The sequence below is a fragment of the Sinocyclocheilus rhinocerous genome, unplaced genomic scaffold, assembly GCF_001515625.1.
Source record: "Sinocyclocheilus rhinocerous isolate Xijiao unplaced genomic scaffold, SAMN03320098_v1.1 scaffold271, whole genome shotgun sequence".
In the NCBI taxonomy this organism is placed as follows: domain Eukaryota; kingdom Metazoa; phylum Chordata; class Actinopteri; order Cypriniformes; family Cyprinidae; genus Sinocyclocheilus; species Sinocyclocheilus rhinocerous.
The window spans coordinates 1,801,988-1,825,927 of NW_015657574.1; the positions used below are offsets into that span (position 1 = coordinate 1,801,988).

Consider the following 23,940-nt stretch of genomic DNA (forward strand, 5'->3'; position numbering starts at 1 on the left):
TTGGGTTGTTTTGACCCAGCGGTTGGGTTGTTTTGACCCAGCGGTTGGGTTGTTTTGACCCAGCGGTTGGGTTCCAAACAACCCAACTGCTGGGTCAAAACAACCCAATAGCTGGGTTTGTCCCTTTTTAACCCAGCATTTTTTAGAGTGTAGCTTTAAATTTCCTTCAGTGTTTGGAAATATATTTGAACAACAATAGAATGAAAGATCTGATACCTAAAATGAAAACAAAAAGTTTAAATCGCGCCAGGTTGACCAGCTTCTTTAATCCACACTTAGAAACACTAAAATGTATAAAGTAAGTGGCTTTATTCTGAAGTATATTTGTCAAAATAGAAGGTTATTCTGTGAACACAGAGCCAAAATTCGGTAACAGTGTATACTATACACCAGGGTTCCTCAATAGGCGGCCCGCGGGCCACATCCGGCCCGTGAGAGAAAGAAGTTTGGCCCGCACTCATTTCAAATAATGTGGCATGAAAATTCAAACGCAGCATCAGAAAGCTACATTAACTTACATCGTGTCTACACCGGACGCGAGCGGCGTGACGCAATAAAAATAGAATCCCATGTCGCTTATTGTCACGTGTCGCTGTTGCACATGGTTAGGACAAAAACTACATGGAAAAGATACTTTTTATCGCGTCGTGTCTGGGACACACGGTGTTACAGTTTGATCCCCCCCAAAAAATCGGAGCATAAAAATATTAATACTGACAAATCTAATAATTGAATCTGCAATTAGGGAAAGTGGAGAGAAGAGATCCAGTCTGGGAATGTGCAGGAACAGTTGATTTGCATGGCAGGTATTATTGGCAGAATTCGGCCCTCGGTGAAAACTAATTGAGGAACCCTGCTATACACACACCTCACCCAATTCACTGAGAAATAAAACAAAACAAGACACTATAATAGTTCATTGTGAGTGACCATGTTAGCATTGCATGGTCACTATCATTTAAGTGTGCCAATCTTTAACTGTGGGATCCTCGATCATCCACCTATTTTCATACATTGTTATATAATGTAGCACTTTATAAAAGCAGAGCCACTGACTGCCTTTTCACTGTGCAGGACAATTTTACACTTCTGACACAGCAAATTTCCCTATAGCAAGCTATCCTACTTGCACACATTTGAATAATTCAGAAGTGTGATAAGAGGGAAAATATTCTGCAATTGGTCACAGTGTACAAGCAAAAACATTGCCTGGTATCTCAGAAATGTGTCATCACCTGCCGTGGTTTCGCCTGATGGGAAGATACGGAAAGACAAATTTGTTTTGCTTTATTTGTGTTTTGTGTCACAATGTGTTTTTGATTTGGCTACACTTAATTACTTCCTAAGACGCTGAAATGTTTAATGAATGTTGACATGCTTTGAATTAGCATAAACAGGCAGATACACTTGCAAGACAAAACAGCCCTCTGGACAGGGAGACATTAGCTTTGCTTTTTCTCTTCTTTACTTTGATTGTCAGGAGGGGGAGTCAAGCTGACAGGCCCGGAGGGAGAACGCCTGACAAGAGGAGAGAAGTACATGCCATTTCAAAGCACTCCGTGTTATCCTGTTGTTTTTAGGCAGCAACTTTCTGCCTAGATTAAGGAATAATATCACGTTCCACAAAACAACTAGTTCAGTAAAGTAGGCCTATATGTAATTGTTTATGAGTAGAGTAGCTTTATTAGTGATAGAAAACAGTCAAAACAAACCATTAATCTGAAGATATGTACTAGATATATGATTGAAGGGTCTAAAGATACAAAACCAAGAAAGCAAAATGAAGATTATTTTCATGTTATGTCAAATAACCACTAAATGGCAGATTTAAAATTACATATTTTATATTTTTCATTTCATTTAAAATAATGTTATACAGATTACCTTTAAGTGTGTGTGTTATATCATGACAAGGGTAATGTAAAAATAGAGGAAATTCCACTTTCCTTCTTGCGACCACTACTGCCACTGCAAACAACATTTTGATTGACACATAGGTTAGCACCATAAAAATAATATAAAATTCTTCGCACCTTAAGCGAAAAGCCTGCGAAGATGGGCTCTCAGTGCTTTTAGGTTACTAGAATTTGTCACAATGGCAATCCTAGTGTCTCTGAACACCTCCGTGAGGTTAGCAGAGTTAGCCATGTGTTTCTGACTGCCACGCATGCCCTTTTTTGGGCTTAAAAGAATGTGTACTTTTCCAAGAGCCCAGGAGCAATTCCATCTAATCTACTTCCCCTCATCTACATCCTCAGCAGTTCTGCTAAAAATAGATTCAGACTAATCTCGAGATAAAATGTGTACACTTCGGTAATATTCTGGGTTCAATCAGTACTATGTGTCTGCTCCAATGTGGTTTATAATGAAGATAATACAATAGAAAGCAATACAGCATGACATTATCCATTGTGGACAATAATTGGCCTGGACGAGCTGGAGAAGAGGATGTGTAATAAATAAGCTGCTTAAAAAATATCTTATTGCTTTATTGGTATGAATCTGTTTTTTTTTAGTTCGTTGTAATGTCAATTACTACTTTATGAATCTGTTTATCCAGCAGGATGCTCCTGATATTCAGCCAAAGTCAAACTTGCATTTTAATCCTACTATTAGGTTTAGGGCGGTAGCGCTTTTTTTTGCAGTCAGGCCCTCTGAATCCGCAACTAATACATTCCTCAGTTTAAACCTTTTATCGCTGCTTCAATAACGACAGGTGTGGGAGTCCTCATTAAACGCAACTTCCTCATGAATAATTTTAATAAGCTAATGTTAAAGCCATTTCGCCCCTAAAGGCAAAGCCTGTCACAAGCCTTCAATTGGTTACTTATCAAAAACCGCCTTTTACAGTTAAATCCTCAGCGCACACGCTGTTGTTAATAGCTATGTTGCATTTCGCCCTCAAAACATTTCATGTCACAATATGAAAACATAATATTAAAGCCTCTCAGGCTGTTCATGCAAAGTATTGATTTTGTTTGCTTCATATCTGAAGATGTAGCAAGCATGTATGCATGAGGCAGGTATTGATGCAAGGCACATACTAATGTATTTGTCAAATTCTTACAAATGTTTTTTTCCCAAGAGCTTGCCGTTGTTGTGAGAGTAGTTGTTGTGAGAGTGCATTACTCGGCTTAAAGGCACAATATGTAATTTTCGCCACTAGAGGGCGCGTATTCATGGTGTATCCATGTTTTCTACAAAACAAAACCGGAAATCGACGGGTTATGAAGTCATTGGCAGGCGACACAATGACACTATGGACACGGTCCGTGTCACTAGTTAAAATTGCTTATTTCTCTGGATTTAAACATTCTTCGAAACATTTGGGATAATGTAAGTACACAAGTCAGCAAAATATATAACACTGTTCTAGTGGTTTTTGGATATTTTAATTAAAAAATCTTACATATTGTGCCTTTAAAGCAGAAGGCTAAAACTCCAGAGGCAGATTGATTTCACAACCCTTTCAATGCTGAGGCCTCATTGATCTGGCTTTCATCAGCGCCTGACAGGGACCCCTGATGACAAATCTAAAATGTCCACCTCCTGTAATGAAGGGGATTGAGCTTTGTGTCAATTGCGAACAGCAACATAGTTTCCGGCCATGTCCATTTCTCAAAACAGGAGGTGTCAGGAAATGAAAATTGTTTCAGCAAGAAGGGCAATCTATTAAACTGCTTATAAGATACCTTCAAATAGACAGGGACAAAATCAGATTAAATGAACTCGCCTGTCTTTCTGGCAAAGCGTGCAGCCACAGCCAATGCATTTATTTTGGGGGATTGAACTCACTGCAGATTCTGACAACATGGCACTGAGATAAAATCACACTTGTTAGAGGAAATCCTAGATCGCAAGATTTATGTTTGACGCACAGAAAGGTACAGGAACAGCTCTCTGAGGTGATGCAGAGAAATGCTTTTGAGCTTTGAAACTGTGTTCGATTTAAAACATTTGCAGAGGTCAACATTTGCCAATGTTATGAACCAACTGCTATTCATAGTTTTCACGTGACGTCACAGCCTTATGGGAATGCCCACCTGAAGGGCAAAACAAAGCTTTCTTCCACTGCCAGCCAGTTTGTACTAAGTGCTAATGTACTAAGACAGTGATATTAAGTAGCATACATGTTATTGATGATGCCCACTATTTACAGGCAAGCAGATGCACCCAGAATATAAATGCAACATGCCAAATTCAAAATAGAAAACCATTTAAAGAAAATATTTAATGTGGCTTTAGACAGTGATATTGGAGGACCAAACTTAATATACTCCTTATTAATAAAACATACTATGTACAGGCAAGCAGATGGACCCAGAATATGAACCAACACACAAAGTTTTATGTTCAGCGTTTTCCCATAGAAAACCATTATAGAAAGAAAATGCTTAACATGCACATTGCATTCACATTCTGAGCTCATCTGCTCGCCTGAATATAGTAGGCCTCATAAATAAATTTTATACTGAATATCACTTTATACTTTTAATATCACTTTCTTAAGGTGCGGTCACATTAGCGAATCTAGGCAAAATAAAGTGAGCATAAAAAGGTCCATTGTCAATAACGTAGTGATGTACAGACCACTACTCACACACTGTCAAACCAAGCAGCTTTGTTTATACAATGGCCAAATCAGTCATAACCGAAATTGTTTCAATACAAACATTCTTTCAACAGAAGAAAGTCAGTCATACAGGTTTTGAATGACATGAGGGTGAGTAAATGAGAACAGAATTTTGATTCTCTTTTGAGCCATGTTAATAAGTATTTTAGAATGTCCTGCTGTTTTGGTGATTGAAATACCATGGTAGGTAATGTCATATACATATATATCATATATATCAAGTGCCTAAAGCTTGCAGTTTGTTCATATACCTTTGTTTTTCTACTTTTGAGAGGTGGTCTAAATATTTGTAGCTTGAAACAGATGGAAAATTGACAGGCCTGGGCTGCAGTTCTATGGATGTTCAGCCCTCCAGGTCGCTGTGCCAGTCATGTGACTGAAAACAATGAAGTAAGACTGCAGAGACATTAGAGGGTAGCACTACTCACCAGTTGGAGCCAGGAGCCTCGGGGGTGGTGGAGGAGGGGGTGGAGGGGGTAACGGTGGGTAGGGCCTACACTGGCATGGCAACTGGCAGCTCCCTTCCAGCGGTGCCACTGTGGTTCGGGAGCATGATTTCTGGAGCTCCCCTCTCGCAAACTAGGGAGAAGAACAGAGCACAACTTAGATTTAGTTTTTGTCACTTTCATCATCATGCCATGTATAGCACAGCAAAAACTTCAATAGTAAAATGAGATTTTTCGCAATAGCCCTAAGAATTTACAATGAAGAGAACATCATAACAACACAAGCACTCTCTCGTATTTTCTCTCCGCATGCAGGCGAATGGGAGCTCCCTCCCACTAAAGTGGAGACTGAAGGGTGTGTGGAGGCTGAGGTCTCTCAAAGAGAGCACCCACCCACACCGCAGAGCCTCAGACCCCCAGAAGAGTGGGAGTAACGAGGGGTGAACCCTGACACTGCCACCCCCTAATAGGCCATCCAGGAAACACTTCTCCTAGTCTTGTGAGCGCTGTTGCCACGGGGGACAGTAGTAAAGGACTAAAAGCCATCTCTCCAGAACTGAACAGTGTTCAGTATCTATGACTTTAGCTGGTGCTGGAACCAAGAGGAGGGGATGCACTTTAAATAAAATGTAGTGCATACTAGTGCACTAGACTAGTTGTAAATACTACTATTGTAGAAATACTAGATGTGTAAGGTCAAAATATTACACAAATGTCCATGGATATTTTACTTTAAGTGCATCAAAGTGCTATCTAAATCTAAACATACTGATTAAACAAAAAATATATATAAATGCCATTTATGATTTTATAGTTGCCAACTGTATCTGACAGTGCATAGGTATACAAATACATAAGTAGATATCTAAATAACTAGATATGTTCATACATTTCAGCGCAGTAGAGAATCACACAGTGACCGTTATGCACGTGCGCATCCGCGACGCTCAGTTATTGAACCTGACAACGAATTATTATAAACGACTGAACTGCTCAGTCCAACTTACCTGAAATAACGGAAAAAACAGTGAGAGAAAACAGTGACTTAACAAAAACGGCAAAAAACCCAAACTGAGCGGCAATAAATTTCGGATAAACATTCCTCTTCTGTCTCTTCACAGTCCACCTGGCGAGGACGCGAGTCTGAGGCGCATAAAAGTCATTTATTATCCGCTTCTCAAGGCTTACCAACGATGTTTTCCCCGAGTTTGAGCAGACACGGTCTCTGAAACATTCTCGTCCAATTAAAGCAACAATAATTGGTGACATGGAAGGGTTTGAAGCGACATAGGAAGGACGCTAGCGCTGCTTCTGAGGAAAGTTGTTGATCCTCCGCGCGCTGCCGTGGCGCGTGCCGTTTCCACCGCACAAGAGTTCCAAAGCAAAGTTCTCTCCGCGCGCGATTCTGTGTGAACCGAGCGCTGAATCAGGATTCATTTCTTGCCAGGCATGATAAGAAGATGTCAGTTTAGTTACTGACACTGAAAACGCCACGAAGAACCCACGCTGACTCGGTTGACTCGAACGCCGGTGCTCAAGTAGGTACCAAAACTGTAGACTGGGGATTCACCTCTTCATTACTTGGACAGCACCACCTGACGTGAAAGCGTCCAGTGAGAGACGCGCGCAAAGATAACGCACTATTATTAATGTGCTATCCATTTACATTAGCGACGTAGTCACACGTTTTCTATCGCTTCCGGACTGAGATAAAGCGATGTATTTAACGAGGACCCTTAGGTTAGGTCACGGCGTCAGACAGTGAGCGTGTATTCGGGGCGAGTTGAATGTACTCTGCAGAGCAGACAGACACAGAGCACATGAGGCAGTGAAGGAGAGAGCCGAGGGGGAGGGGGGCAGTTTGCCATCCACAGCTTTTGTTTAGGTGGCAGAATTTTAATTTTAGCTTGCGTGGTAAATTAAAGGCCGTTTTCTGTGGATGTATTACCATCCACATGGGATTTGATTAACAGCAGGAAAATAATTTTTAAAAAAGAGACTTCAATAAATGATCCAAATGCGTAGTTAGTCTAATTGTGAAATAGGACATGGAATGCCAAAATAAAGCAATTGTAACTGGCAGTAAAAGTGCTAAAGTACTGGAGCAAAGTGCAGTAAAATCTCGAACAGGAAGTGCAGGTCTATAAACAGTTCTAGTCCAGTTGGGTTTGTGTGTGAATGATGATTATTGGTTGATGGATCAAAAACGTGGGTATTTTCTAATTATTACATTACAAAACATAGTGCACTAGTGCTAAAACTACAGTTTAGTCCAGTTTAAAGCTGTGTGCTTAATGATATTACATATTCAGTTTTTAAGTTTTCGTGTTTGAAGCTTTAGATCATGGAGGCAATACAACATACTATTCAAAAACACTTCTGTTTGTTTACCTTTATATGTGCATTTTCATTTATGTATATTTTCTGCTCATATACAACTGGAAAAACAAGACTATTGCTCAGTGGGAATGGTGTATTTTGTACCTGAATGCCAATCATATATATGTATGTATAAACAATGTTATTATATTATATTACTATGTAGGCTATATATTATTATTAGCCTATTTTACCATATATACGTTTATGGACAGTACTGTACATTAAAGACAGTAACGTATTTTATAAAGGACAGTATTGAACAGACAATGTGTCTGTCCCTTGTAGGCTTTTTCATTCATGAAAATTTAAAATATGGCATCAACCCTGCTTAAGGTCCATATACCTAGTAAGGATTTAAATAGAAACAGAAAGGCATGACGAATGTTGGTTATATATAGACACGTTATCGGCAAGATCTTTTTTGTAATCTGAAATATGATTTAAGTTTAATTCCTTCTCCCACCTCTTCCTCTACCAAACTAGAGTGCGTGGTGACAGCTTACACTTTTGCACTAATACCCCCTCCTTCTTCAGATTTAATTAGACTGAGAAGCCCTCTGATGTGATCATCCTAAATGAGGTTGCTCCACTAAATCACCAAAGCAATAAATTCCACCCAGAATAAATTGAATCTTAATTTATAGGTCTTGTTTTATGGACTGAGTCAGAGTCTGCCAGCACCTCAGACACCATGTCTCCAATGTGTTGCTTCTGTTTAATTACAGCGATCATTCATTGGCTCTTAAATATGAACCGGACGATATTTTGATTTATTCCCTTGGTAAACACCACCAGGATTATTTAGTGCAGTTTAAACACACCTTTATCTAACAATCTGAAAGTAATTATGGTAATTTAAAATATTATTTAGTCAATACTTCATATTAAAACCCACCTCCCTGGGTTTACTTTTCATAAAAGATCTGAAAACCAGTGCAAAGCATCTAGAAATGCAGGCACCATACATGCGTTCTCCTGAGTGCTGGACAAATTTAGTCAATATGGAATCAATGTGAGTGCTTGGTTTTAGTGATAGGCTCTAGTCCAAGTTAATGCCATTTCATTAGTTGAGACATGGCGTACTGCAGAGTAGATTAGAAATAGGAAGAGGGGTCGCCGAACAGGGAGGGCTGTATTCAGACAATAGCTGATCCTACAGCTTGATGCCAGGAAGTCCTGCTTGGTCTGCAGCAGTCCTCTCCCCTGCCTGCTGACCAACCCTAAAGGGTGCTGTAATCTAGTTAAAAAAGAGATTGATGGCTCTGTGTACATTAAGGTAGATCTGTCCGATTGTTCATCCAATTGAGTCCAGGCCATTAGGCCCGTGTTCAATCAAGATGAGCTCACGCTGCTTCTTTTCCTTCCTCTCCATCTTTTCAATTTGTGTTCCTTATCTCCCGGACTTGAATTCTTTATTTATTCTTCCTCACCTAAAGAAACCACTAGTCTATTCTGGGCTTTTTTTCTGCTGAAGATGGAATTGAATTGTGAATCAAACTGGCTGCAGTGGGTATTCTCTTTGGCAGATTCAATAAGGATTGAGGGAACGTTGCACCTTAACAACCCTATAGTTCTGTCTCGAGTTGGCGCCAGCTTCATGGCAATAAAGTAGTTTTGCAGACCACCTGAATGTTCTTGGTAGACAGTATGTCAATGGTCTTGCTATAAAAGAGATCAAAAAGACCTCTGGGATTTAATACTTTGGAAATTACATAGGTGTACTCAAACAAGATGTTAGCATAACACAATATAAACTGATCATAACTAAAACTTTAAACACTCAGTCTTTAGCCTATTTTTGGGGTCTTTACAGCTTGAAGACAAAAGGCACCACAAGAGATAGTATTTTAATATTTTAATCTCATATATTCATATTTTGAGGTAGCAAACCTAAAGTAGGCTAGTTTTCTTTTGGTCTCTCAGAGGCCATTGCCTTCTTAATTTATATCTCATGTGCATGTTTTGACAAATATTTGTAGACAAATTGTATTGTAGCTAGATTTTGCTTGTCACTCAATCAATAATCCAATAATTTAATCAGAGTTTTGAAAAGCCAAAATTGACTTTCACAATGAAAGTGATAATGGTTAAAGCCTTTGCTGTTGTCAACGACAAAATGTTCATGTTTAATTCTAAGAAATAATGTGGTTCTATCCGTCTTCTGAAAAGTAATTAAAATGAGGACCATCTTGCAAAGCTACAGTCATTCATAAGTACATTTGCAATTATCTTCATTTCTAAATAGAATTGGTCACTCATGCAGAAATACTATACTATGAAAAATTAAGCAATTCAAAAGTGTGCTTGAAAACATTATTGATGATAAGCCACATGATTATGTTCTTTCATTATGCACAATTAACATTCAGAACGCTACAAAAAGTCAGCATGTTATAATTTAGTTGTCGACTTGCCATGAACCGCTAAAGTCGAACACAAATTTTACTTCATGCATACTTTTAACTGAATATGTAATTATTCAGATAAGTTGCTAAAAAATATTGACTTAGAAGATTCTCTTCTAACTGTTGCTCCATCTTGACAGTAGCTGACCAGAAAAGAAAAGTGACTGTAAATAAAGACATTACGCTAATTCCCAGTATAGCACCCTTTGTAGTAATGCTGAGAATACAACATATACTTGAGCTCTGAGAATGTTTTGGCCTATAATCGATTATTCTGTAAAACGTTAATTTATTTGTATCCATTCTACATTGTCATTTTCAGTGCCAGGCTTTACACCTGGCTCAGTTAGAGAGTTTGTTTTACAACCTGGCATGTTTTCTCCCATAGTTCAGTTTGTTTGGCATATATGAATGCATACTTGCACTCGAATCCGCACCAAAATGCTCAGTGCGAGATTGCCTGAAGGAGGTGATCTCAACTCAGCCTGACTGAAAACGAACATGTTTGCTTATGATGATGAGTAAGCAGTCCGACCCAAAAGATCAACAAACCAACCTGTATCATAATTCATAATGGGAAATCCTTTTGGTAAAAGCAGCATTGTCTGATTACTTACTGCTTCACAAACACAAACAAATGATCTACAGGTCTGAATGATATGACCTGGATTAAAGCACTGTACACTTCAGTCATTTGTTTCATCACAATGTTTGATGTAAAAATCCATGTATACGGATAAATAACTTGTGTGTAAAAGATTGTGGCCTTTAGATGAATCAAACAATAACAGCCTACCTCTTACTCTTGTCTTTCAGGTAAGACTTCCACACCACTGCATTACTCCATGTCAGCTCTAATAACATGTTGCAGAACATTTCTTTGTGCTTGCGTGGTCTCTCCATGATGTAATGCTCTGTGGAGAGCACTTGGATATAATGCAGCTGAAGCACAGTGCCCAACCTTGCACGAGTCCTGGGGGGTTGCATGGGTAGACTGTGTCCTGAGATGGAGGGAGCGGTGGTGATAGATGATGTTGTGACAGCCGTTCGTTTCTTGCTGAGTTTTTTCCGCCCCAGGTCAAGGAGTGAAGTGGAGTAGAGTCAGCACAGCCATGGTGCTGTGATTTAAGGCCTGTGCTTCAACAGTAAATCGATCTGAGAGGAAGAGCCTGAGTGGCCAGCAGCAGAGAAGCAAATCCAGCAAGGTATCCCTCAGCTCCCAGGGAGCCCATTGCACTTTCTGACAGGATAGACGTAGTGCTACCAAAAGCCTCTGCAAGCTCATGCAATCCCTAAAGTAAATCACTACAGAGCATGTCTACAGAAAAGTCTGTGCTGTGATATAATGGATAATGATTTGCTTTCCTGTGCAACATGTAGCTTTGCCAGAGTCATTTTTTTACTCGAGCATTTAAAATGGACAGCTGTACCACCTGAGCCTTTTTAAATACTTTTTTAAAAGTCTTTTTAAAATAAACTATGAATATTATATAACATTTTAAACAATATAAACTACTTTAAGTAAATGTAAAGCAATTTATGTCAAATTTTTTATTTTTATTATTTTAATCATTTTGAGCAGCATAATTATGCAGTGCCTGTTCATGCAAGCAGTGTCAAGCACCAAAAGAAGCACTATCAAATTTGTCAGTGCAACTTGTGTACTATATAGAGTCAATGCAACTTCTGCACAATACAGACTTATGGTGCTTTTTGTCGTATGGAATACTTGTTGTCCTTTGTGAATGAGCTGAGATAGCTTCTGAGAGAGTAGTAGCCTATATTTTCATTAGGCTTATAGCCACCGAATATTTGCTCTGTGATTAATGGTCTTTTACCTTTTTCATGAGCCAGTTCATCTCTCTTCTAACTGTCAATGTAACTTTTAAATCTAAGCTGAAAACAGCTTTAAGTGCCATTGCTGAAGGATGCTTCACTCTCTACTGCGAAAGATAGCTAATGGCACTTTACAGATAACAGGACACAAGTGAAAAGCTTTTAGCATTAGCATTATCATTAAGAGGTATTGCATCATATACGTCTTTGCATTCACCTCCGTTGATCTTTGCGTCATGTCCGAAAACAGAGTTTAAGTATTTTCCAAACATGGTGAAGTCCTGGTCTTGAAATTGCTATAAGTACCGTAGATGTCCATGAATTAGATCTTACGGCAGCACGAACAGAAATAAACTGTAGGCGTTCTGAGTTGAACTGACATGCAAATTACAGAGTCATTACTTTTACACAGAAATGAAATGCTTGACTGGACCATTAACACCTCATGACTTAAACTAAAGTCATACCTTAATGTTTATACAGTGGTGTAATTGTGCAATTCTGTAGGGTTTTTCCTATGTCTGGTACAACATATAGCATAATATCTTGAAATGTATCTATATATGTTCTGCTTGCAAGCAAATTATTGTGTCAGCAAACATGGTTCATATTGACTGGTCGTCGATGTGGAACTAGGTGATGTAGTCATGGCATCTGCCAGCTTTTGTCCAGGAACATTACACCTGGACATTTTTGGTTGTCTGAAAGATGGCTAATAATAAGTGATTAATACTTTTATTAAACAAGGATGCATTAAATGTGTCAAAAGTGACAGTAAAACATATTGTTTAAGCCATTTATTTAAAAATGATTGGCTTTATTCTAAATAAACGGGTGTCAAATGGATAAAACTTAGACATGATCTGGGGAGGTTGTTTTTGTCTTGTTTATAATTGTTCTATTTTGGAGTAGCACGTCAGGAATGATGGAGTCTGGTGTGATGAATTGCTGACCTGACCTTTGTCCTTGCCATTCTGATGTATCATCATCGCCTGGCTCAACAGCACAGGTCAGTCCAGAGAACAAATGGAACGATTATAGGGGAGTGAGGGAGGTGAGTTGTCAGTAAAATACAATGAGTTGATATGTCAGAATGTACAAAAATAACCCACTGTAAAGGACACACACACACGCCGGGGGCCTCATTTCCATTTCTTTATGTTTCTTTTTGCTTTATTTTCATCTGGCTCTCCCAAAATAATGTGATGTCTATATAAAGAGATAGTTCACCCAAAAATAAAAATTCTGTCATCATTTGCTCACCCTACTGTCATTCCAAACCTGTATGACTTTCTTGAAGATATTTTGAAAAGCATCTCTGTGCTTTTTGCATCCATACAATTAAAGTTAATGATGTCCAACATGAACAAAATCAGTTGAACAATTCTTCAAAATGTGTTCTTTGGTAACATTTTAGTATAAAGATTTTAGTATAAATCTCACTATTAACTAGTTGCTTATTAGCATGCATATTACTAGCACAGTGGTTCTCAAACCTGTCCTGGAGTACACCCAGCCCTGCACATTTTGTATGTCTCCCTCATCTATCACAACTGATTCAAATCATCAGCTCATTAGTGGAGACTGCAAGACCTGAAGTGGGTGTGTCAGATATAGGGAGACATACAAAACGTGCAGTGCTGGGGGTACTTCATGGAGAGGTTTGAGAACCCCTGTACTAGCATATTGGCTATGTAGTACTTATAAAGCATATATTCTATACATCCCTATTCCTACCCAATGCCTACAAATAACAATACCTTACTAAGCAGTAATTAGGAGTTTATTGAGGCAAATGTCATAGTTAATAGTTAATTAATAGCGTGAATTGGACCTTAAAATAAAGTGTTACCTATTCTTTTGTCTTTTGCAAGTGAAGGAAAATGCATAAAGTAAATTTATTTAAATAAATTTAAATGACATGAGGGTATGTAAATAATGAGTAATGACAGAACTTTCATTTTTGAGTGAATTATCCCTTTAAAGGGGTCTCAGTTTGGTTCTTTTAAAGAGGACTCAAATGTGACAATAGCCTTGGTCAAATCTATTTTTTCTTTGAAAAATGTCACAGTATCAAATGTCAGACCATGGCAAAAGATCAAACAGGGCTTTAGTCCAAAGACCTTCCAGAGATGGTGTAACGAATCCAGTCCACTGAAGGCAAGTGTAGTGAAGAACCCAAGTGCAGTTTATTTACAGGTGAAATCCAAACATAATCCGAGGGAAGCATGACACTGACAGGGACCATGATAAACTCCAAAATAAAAGACATGAAAACATGAACAAGAAACACAACCCAAAACACCACATTACAGATGGATACGCTGTGTATGGTATCGCAAATCTGCAGAGGGGAGATGCTTATTTTCCTGAAAACTAGCCGGTCAACATCAATAGCAAAAATTAACATGAACAACGTGGTGCAATCTTATGTGTTAGTGTCATCATGCAGTTTGTTTTTGATACATCAATTAGGGCCTGAGATATCAGTCTGTGTCCTTGTGTTCCTTTGAATGGATTAATGACTTCTTTTCATTTATTATCTACAGGTATGGGCCTTTGAAACGATGGATGCATTGTTAGCTCAGCCATTATTAACGCCCAGGCTCCAGCATGGCCTGCATGATGAAAGAGAGCAAAATGAATGTGATGGTAATAGACATAGATCCACAGCTGTGGGACTGAGGGCCCCTCTTTGTAACTGAGCTTCTATTTCAGTTTGAATAATTGAACTTCGATAGCCAAGAGCACCTCGTTTCACCTTTTGTCTGTCAGACATTAGCTAGGTATCGTTTAACTTTCAAATGAAATTCCAGCACAAAGAAGTTTTAGTGATTCAGAAGCAGTTCTTAAATGATATTCTCATTTCACAATTTCTTGGTTACCACCCTAAATACTAGAAAATTTTCATTGAGTATGCTTTTTCTTCTTCTGTGGAACACAAAAGAAGATATTTTGAAACATTTTTGTTTATACAATGAAAGTCAATGGGGTCCAATGTTGTCCAACCATTGATTTTAATTGATCTGGCAAAAACAGCTGAAACATTCTTCAAAATATCTTCTACTGTACATAACAAAGATACAGGTTTGGAACAACATGAGGGTGATTATATGATGAAAGGTTGCAGATATATTATTAATATTGTGTTGTGTATGGTTATTTATAGAATGACCAATAAAATTATTTCTTATTTCCCTTGTGACTGGCAGGATGGATGTTACCAGCCCAAAGCCCTTGTATAAGGATCTGATGAGCAGCATCTCAAGTGGATCATGGATTGTGACCAGCTTTGATCATATATAGCAACATTTAATGTGAGGGATCAGTGGCAATGGAACAATAAAAGTGATTGAAAGTGATTGTATTTGGAAAAATTAGACCATAGTTAATGGTAGCCATTGACTTCCATGGTATTTTTCCATACTATGAAAGTCAATGGCTACCGTCAACCATTTGTTTACCAACATTCTTAAAAATATCTACTTTTGTGCTCCACAGGAGAAAGACACTCATACAGGTTTAGAACAACTTGAGGGTGAGTAAATGATAACAGATTTTTCATTTTTGTGCGAAATATCCCTTCAAAACTTTATATTACACTTATCATTCTAGTTAACGTCTTTGATGTGAACAGGCCTTTAGCATGATCAAAGAAGTTGTGGAATTTTTCCACAGCCATCTTCACATCGTACATTCTACAAATGCATCTATGTTTTATTCTTGCATCAGACTTGCTTTCACTGCACAGTTATCAGTTAGTATCAATGATCTTTTTACTAGATGAGAGAAATTATTTTAAATGTCAGCAAAACACCTTTGCCGAGAGTCATAATGTAATGTTTTCTGAGAACTCAGACCCAGCTGTGAGAGGAGTCGGGAAACCTGGGGAGGACAGAGAGAACTCCTGATTGTGGTGCGAACAGTGGACAGTGAGTGGGTTTCTGCTGCCAGGTGCATCTGGCAGGGTAAATTATGTCACTGATTTACCTCATCACAGCGGCACAGTTGGTTGTGGATAACGGGGCATGAATCATGCAGTGTCCTCCAGAGGGGGGTCACCACTTTCAACGTTAAATCCTGTCCACTGTGCATCTTTGCAAGTTCGGGGTTTGTAAGATTTTTAAATGTTTTTGAAAGAAGTCTCTTATGTTCACCCTGACTGCATTTATTTGATTTGTGTGTTGTGTGGGGGGAAATTATGTACAATATTTTCTTATTTCCTGTGATCACAAAGCTGAATTTTCAGCAGCCATTCTTTAGTGTCACATGAACCATCAAAATTTGGTAACATTTGTTATTATTATCAATGTTGAAAAAAGTAATTAAAAAAATGATTTTTTGATAAATAGGCGGTTCAAAAGAACAGCATTTATCTGACATAGAAATTCAACAGGTCAACAACAACTCAGAGTCAATGACCCAGAGCAGTGCTGATGGCTGGCAGATGCCACTGCAGATCTTTGCATCCATCACATGGTGGTCTAGAATGGTGCTTGCCAACTCAGAGGTTTACATACTTGCTATTAGCTTTGATTCATGGTATAAGGTTAAGTAAATGTTCTAGCAGCACTGTCAGGTTTATTGTACACATTGTTCCCATACAAAATGAGATCTAGGCACTAGACAAAAGAACATGCTTTCCATAAGTATGTGTATTGTTAGCTGCATTTTAAATAAATCCTTTGTGAAAGAAAATCAATTAAATAAAATGTTTGAACAGCACGGATACATTAAATCTTGGGACAGTGAGGCTTAATGTTTTTGCACTAAATTTGGCACTCAGTTACAAATGAATGCACAACACTAGATGTTTCAAATCTGAGCTTGAGTTAATGAGACGCAGCTAAGCCTAGAATCCTTCAAAAATAGTTTGATTATGAAGCTAATTGATTTTTACAAATAAGCGAACATGTTGGTAAACTACACATGAATGCTGGCAGGCTAATTAAATATTCCAGTAATGTGTAATCTGACCACAGATTTTATCTAGTCTAACTGAATCAGTCCCAAATCCTAATGGTAGGAGTCAGTTCCTCTTCTAACATGAAGGGCACTTTGTCCTATAGTCATGTTTTTTCTGGTCTCACTCACCATCAAGTCATCGCATTAAATCACTGATCATCTCAAGTGCTGTCACCAGCAGATACTGCACATAAATGAGGTTGAAATACTATACATTAAAATATATAAATATATGGGGGTTTCAAATGTCTTGAAATTGATGAAATAATGAAATATACTCCTATAGAATGTCTACGATTTAACAACCAAAAGCTACAACTGAGATAAGTATATGACTGAAATATCAGATGATCTTATGTTTCCAACATGATAAGTGGATTCTGTCAGGCTTTCTTAATGCAGCCACAATCCGGCATTCACCTATTCAGCCTTTTCATAGTTACTTATGCATGCAGAAATCTGACATTTCCAAACAGTAAAAATTGTGAATGCATAAAATCCCCAGCTGTCTTTGATCTAATTAAGCTGAGTTTTCATTCCTCGTTTGTCATTTTGATTCAGTCTATAGCACCCCAGTCAGGCAGAGCCATTGACTGAACTCAGCCTTGAAATGTAATGTAGCCTACCAAACGTGATTGCACACATGATTTGAATGCTTTTTGAACGTATGCCCATCAACAACACAGCATTATACAACTGTTACTTCCGGTCTTCAAATCTGATTCGTTAAGTAGCATTCCATGAGTGCTGAATATAACAGTCTAACAGCACTTTTACTGTTTGTACCACTCTGTTTATTTGTGTTTGCGCATTCAAGACATTAATGGTGGGCATTTTTCAGTGACTCTTTATGCATTGTTACAGTATTGTTACAGCATTGTTACAGTAAAGTGACTGTCTTTATCAGTCAATCATTCATTCACTCAAATGATTCATTCAGAAACACAGTTTTATAAGTCTTTTCATTTGAGTCATTGAATAACTGATTCAAAACGCATTCATTCAGGAACAAAACGTTACATTTACATTTGTTAAATTAGCAAATGTTTTTATTCAAAGCGATGTACAAATAAGGATTACAACAAGCTATTCTTGTATTTTTTGAGTGAATCCACGAATCATTCAATCAACCAATTCGTAAAAAAAAAAAAATACTTGCTGTATCGGAAAACGTAACCCAGATTTACTAATCCATTACTTCATTAAAAAGTCCACTGAATAAGTAAATGAAAACGAGTGAGCGAATTAAGTGTGCCGGAAGTGCTGCGAGGGAATTCATTTAGCACAATGCATATTCTGTTCTCTAGTGGCTGTTGTGTATACATCAGTTGTACAGTATACTCACTATTGAGGTGCATTATGTACGGTGGACCAGTAGTGCACAACAAAACGAAATCTCCACAACACAACGAAATTAGCACAACACAACGGAAACAAGCTGCAACACAATGGAAACAAGCTGCACCACAACGGAAACAAATCGCAACACAACTAAATTTGCACAACACAATAGAAACAAGCCACAACAAAACAAAATTAGCACAACACAACAGAAACAAGATTTCATTGTGTTGTGGAGATTTTCGTTCATTATGTTGTGCCCAACTGGTCCACCATAATTATGGGACTGAATGAGTGCACTTGAAAATGTCTATCGTTTTGGACACCACTACAAATGGCCACCTCATGAAATAGTGCACTTGTTAATTTATGAACGAGACTCATTGTGAGTGAATCCTTGAATTATTCCCTCAACTGATTCTTTCCAAAAAATAATTCAAGTGAATCCTTGAATAATTCATTGATTCTTTCAAAAATGGATTCATTCAAGGACGAAACACCACTATTTCACAACTATAATGTTGCTCTTCTATAATGTTGCTCTTTTTGTTAACATTGTTTGGACTTTGCTTTCATTTGTGTAGCAAAAATACATTATAATATTGTGTCTGAATTACTCAATATTAACTTTTGCTGCATTCAGCTGTTGTAGAAAAGCAGTGTCACACTCACAGTCGTTTGTCTGAATATTAGTGAATATTAAATGCACATGTTGCCATTTGCTTTTTTTAAGAATCACAATCTAAGCAGCATTAACATTAACATTATCTTAAATCATAAATCTTTTTCCTAATTCATTCTCAGAAATAGGACAATAGTTTTGTTTCTGCAAGTCACAGGGTCACTGCATAAATGCAGCTCTGGCAAAATAGGTGCTCTTTAACAGATGTTCTCATTAAGCAGAAAGTAATTGCCAAACAAAAGCTGTTGATCCAAAAATAACACACCATCCTGTAGTGACATTGTGGTTAAGCCTTGAACACGTTAGAGAAATGGCACTGCTGTCTTTTACACAAAGGCTCCATCTGCTGGGGGCATTGAAACACCAAGTCATCTCTCAAATGCTAAAGATGATCTGTGTACCTTTAAAATATCATACTTTGCCCCTTTTGCTGTCTTTATGCTGATTTATGTTGACCACCGAGGCTGTTTAACATTTCCAACATGAAGAACAGATGATTCTGTAATTTCGAAGCCTCTTTGAATAGATTTGATTTGTCAGCTTTTTCATATCACAAAGCGACGTACAGCCTTTAGCAAACCAAGCAATGAGTTCAGTGTTGATAATAGCATTTATCTCTCTTGTGAAGCTGTGATAATGGCAATGCAGTTTCAGCAATGATTTTTTTTTCCTTCTACGTCTTCATGCTGACACTAAATTATAAGAAACAAAAGTATGTAATGCACAGAAGAAGACAAGATGGGAATAACACAAAAGGAGGAGATTGTGTTAAAAAAAAAACCTGTCCTCACTTATTTTCGTACTGGTCATATCTTAGATTTGTGTCTATATTTATTAAACTTTTAGATGACTATTTTTAGGTTTTATTTTGAAAGTAGAGGCCTACAGTAAAAACGATTTGATGCATTATTCATCTGGCTAAATTTAGAGGTGCTGTATTAAGACGGGGCACTCAGACTACGGTCTGATGGCGCTGTGTTCTGGGTTGGTCAGGGTTACATCCTATTTATTCTGTGCCCTCTGTGCTATTAATAATCTGCCACTCGGATGTGATAGTGGCTTGTTTGGGGAAGCCCCTAAATGCAGAATGCAGTTCATTTAGGGCTATGCCTGTCTCGCTGTGTGTGCAGCATGAATTTTTCATGATGTTTTGTTTTTTAAAAACTGCCGTTACTGGACACAGTGTTTAAAAAAACGGTGCTGCTTTTCAAGACATGTAAATGGAAAGACAAAAAAGTAATCTAATCTAGAGACCTATTCTTTAAAACATTCTTCAAATGATCTTTTTAAATATTATTTTATGCATTTTTGAAACTCCTTTTTTTTTCAGAAAGTTTCATTTCATCACATTCTAGCTTAGACTTCCTAGTTTTAGCCTGAGAAGAATTAAGTTAGTACAAGGAAAAAGAGTTTAGTACCCTTTTAAATGTTTGTATATTTATTTATTTACTTATTTATTTGGTGTCATCTTAAAAGATTCTTATAAAACAGCCATTGTATGTTTCTGAATTTATGTTTCTTAAAATATATAAACATTGATTTATATATTTTAATGTTTATATTAACATGTTTTTTTATATTTTATGTAGTTCACTATTAAAAATAACTGCAGATTTACTATAAAATCTTACTTTAAAAGTTCTGTGTATATAGTTTCATTCACTACCAGTCTTACACCACAAGAGAGCACTGAATCAGTGCACTTGATGTAATTGGCTTCTGTGTGCTGGAGTTTTCAGTATACTTAACCTTATGTTGTGTTCCAGTCATTTTGACCCAGGAGAGATTTTCATTTTCCCGTTATGTTATAGCATTGGACTTAAACATACTGACCTTGCTCTCACAGGTTATAACAACTTCTCTGTAAAAAAAAAAAAAAAAAAAAAAAAAAAAAAAAAAAAAAAAAAAAAAAGATTTTTCCCACCTTGTTACACTTGTGGTGTTCCCATTCAAAAATAACCAGCCTGCAAAAAAATTGTTTATGAATTTCTCATTATGCTATATTATTACCAAAAACTGAATTCAGTCTTTTTTAGGAACTTGTTTTCTCTCAGTTAGCTTAGGTTTTGTAGTTGCTTTTGGAACTGATTGATCTTAGAACTCATTGATCTGAAATTATGCAACCCAGTTTTTGAGGGAACACTGCCAAAATTATTAAATAATGCTTTTGCGTTAATGCATGAATTAATTTTACTTACTATTTTTTTCTTTTTCAATCTTTTTCTGCTCATAATTACTACTTCAGCTTTGTTAGGTGTTTGTCATTTCAAATCATTTTAAAATGTTGTTGTTTTCACTGATAAGTACAATATATAAACAAAAACAGGGTGAAAAGGGTCTCGCCAAGGCATAAACAAAAAATAAATAAATATGAAAATTCAATTAAATTTAAATTTCCCACAGTGTGGGAAAGCATGAGCCTTATGACACCTTAACTGTGTACATCCTCACAGCAAGCAAATGCAAACACACACACACCCCCAGAGACCAATTCACCCAGAGCTCACTTATTTCTCATGCACACACACACACACACACGCGCGACTGTGGTCACGTATCTTCTATCTTGCTTATCCTCGCCTTAAGGCACTGTGTGTGTTTTAAGCTCTGTGGTAACATTTAAACCTAATCACTGTCCATTTACATGCCTGAGAACTTATTTCATGTTTTGTAATGCATGAATGCACAGAAATCAAATAAATCCAGTCCTTTCACTCATAATTCTTCTTTATTAAACAGATATGCTGAAGCAGAGCAGACACCAGCACAGTCTTATTTAGCTGTGAGCAGGAGGGAAAGAACATTCTGTCCCGAGTTGTGGGAATATCAGGAAACAATGTTTGCTCTAGAGACAGTATTGCTGCTATTTACATGTTAATCTTTGAGAGATCAGCTGCAGCATGCCAGAAAAGGAAGGAGCATAAATCTGTTTTATTTTCAGTATACAGATCAGGTGCACATTATTAAATCTTTCTAAAATTAATTATATATAGCATCAGTTGTCACATTTTTAATATTTGAACACTATCTGAAAAGCAACAGGAAACAGTGGGTTAACGATGGATAATTTCCTTTTGATAATGATAATAAAACTCTGCTTGACTTTCCATAATCAAAAGAGACTAACAAAATAACCATTTAGTTTCTCTGGAACAATTAGCTGCAGGTCTCACAGTACTTGGGGGGTCTGCTTGTTCCATTTCACTGTGGGTCGTTTTGAGCTTCACTATACTGGATTTAAAAAAAAAAAATCTTCTAACTGGAGACACTGGGATGAGTGACGCACTATTGAATTTGACCCAGGGGAACAAGCTAATCATAATTGAAGTAGTTAAACTACAGTCAAGCTGCTGCTTTGAAGAAGTAGTTAGCTGCATTACAAGATACTGACAAAAAGTAGCAAATTACATCAAAGGGGGTAATATTTTCATAATTACTAAACAATAAAATTGTCAAATTTAGGCCTGTAAGTTAATCAGAAGTATATGTTTGCTCATTTAACAACAATTAGTGTTACAGTATTAAATTTGAACAGGTCTGCGCTTACCACAACAAAAACATCTGGGACTCGAATTGGTGAATCATTTTGTTAATCCATTCATTTAAATGAATCATTGAATGAACCAGACTTTTCAAAGCAATGTGAGTGAACTGGCCATTTAGGATGAACCGATTCACTAGAATGAATTAGACTTTCTATTGCTACATGTGGGAGAGAGGACCTTTTATCAGGAACCGATTCACTAGAATAAATCAGACTTTCCAGGGCTGCACGCTCATGAGAGAAAGGACTGTTTAAGATGAACCAACTCAGTAGAATCAATCAGACAATACTACAGTAGACATATGAGAGTACCATTTAACTGCTGGCATTTGATTACTTCTTAAACTTAAACAGTAAAACAGCAATAAAGTGTTTCGCTGCAGAAGTACTCAGTTGATAAATTAGAGGAAAAGATATATCGCAACAATAGCTTTCTGCTATCATGCTGATATTAAAATGTAAAAGCATCACTATAGTTTAGTTTGTTAATTTCCAGTTCACAGCACAGGGTTATGATTTTAAAATGAGGGTGAAAAATGATAATATAACAGCAAAACAGACCAGATGTTCAGGTTATTTTGTTATACATTTCTTAAGACTAGGAATGTATCTTGTTTCCTTTATAAAGATTTAAGGAAACTTATTTAAACAATGTTAGAACAGAAATAAATTCATGTTACCACAGTGAGGCTGAATCTCAGCATTCCTGCTGTTCTGGAAAAATAAACAAACAATGGGGATTCTAAAGTGCTTGAGACCAGGGTCACTCTCTGCAGTCTTTGGAAAATGAATGTATCCGAATGTCCCTACACTTAGAAACTTATTTTAGGGACTAATTGAGTCTCATGTCTAGATCTCCAAGCCTATGCTACTATGCTGAAAAAAAGATACAGGGCATTTTATTTATATCCATTTTGCTGGAAAAAAAAAAAATTCTTGCTCATCTAAATATATGAAATGCCGATTAATATTCCCCTTAGCAGGCATGAGTAAACAAAATAAATTAAACACATATTTGGGTAACACTGTGTAGAATAAGGTCCCATTAGTTAACATTAGTTAATGTATTAACGAACACTGACAGAGCAATACATTTGTATTTCTATAGCTCAGGTCCATTAAATACTATTAACAAAGACAAATTTGATTTTAATAATGTATTAGTAAATGCTGAAATTAATATTAAAGGGGTCATATGATGCGATTTCATTTTTTCCTTTCTCTTTAGAGTGTTACAAGCTCTTGGTGCATAAAGAAGATCTGTAAAGTTGCAAAGACTAAAGTCTCAAATCCAAAGAGATATTCTTTATAAACCCCTTTAACCAATATTGTATTCACTGAATTGAATCTCTTTTCCTGGCATTTCAAATGGTTCAGCATACATTTTGGGAAAACATTACAAAGTGTACATGTGAACAGCCTCATTATTACAGTCAGAGGCGGACAGTAGTGAAGTGTTTTTACTTTGCTGTAAAAGTACTTTTCAAGTGTCTGTACTTTATCAGAGTGTTTTTCTTTAGAACATTTTACTTCGCAACATTCCAAAGCATTATATTGTACTTTTTACTGCACTACGTTTCATATTAAATATCATTTAATACTTAATTATATTAGAAATCTATTACTTTCTTACGTTTACTCAAGTAAAAGTAATTCAAAGATTTACTTGAGTACAAGAAAGTACTACATTTTTAATGTTCTTAAGT

The 23,940-nt window shown here is 37.0% G+C and overlaps 1 protein-coding gene across 2 annotated transcripts in view; it reads right to left on the reverse strand.

Moving 5' to 3' along the window:
* The window catches only part of LOC107721377 (proline-rich membrane anchor 1-like), a 24,528-nt gene extending 17,643 nt beyond the window's left edge, over window positions 1-6,885 (reverse strand). Inside the window, exons 1-2 of one of the 2 annotated variants that reach the window (XM_016529364.1) lie at window positions 6,268-6,885; window positions 5,062-5,212 (exon numbers count right to left, since the gene is read on the reverse strand). In XM_016529364.1, coding sequence (XP_016384850.1) covers window positions 5,062-5,212; window positions 6,268-6,348 — 232 coding nt within the window. In that variant the 5' untranslated portion in view covers window positions 6,349-6,885. Of the gene's footprint in view, window positions 1-5,061; window positions 5,213-6,086 lie in introns of both variants that reach the window. The other variant, XM_016529363.1, reaches the window with a different exon arrangement.
* Between the last annotated feature and the right edge of the window lie 17,055 nt (window positions 6,886-23,940).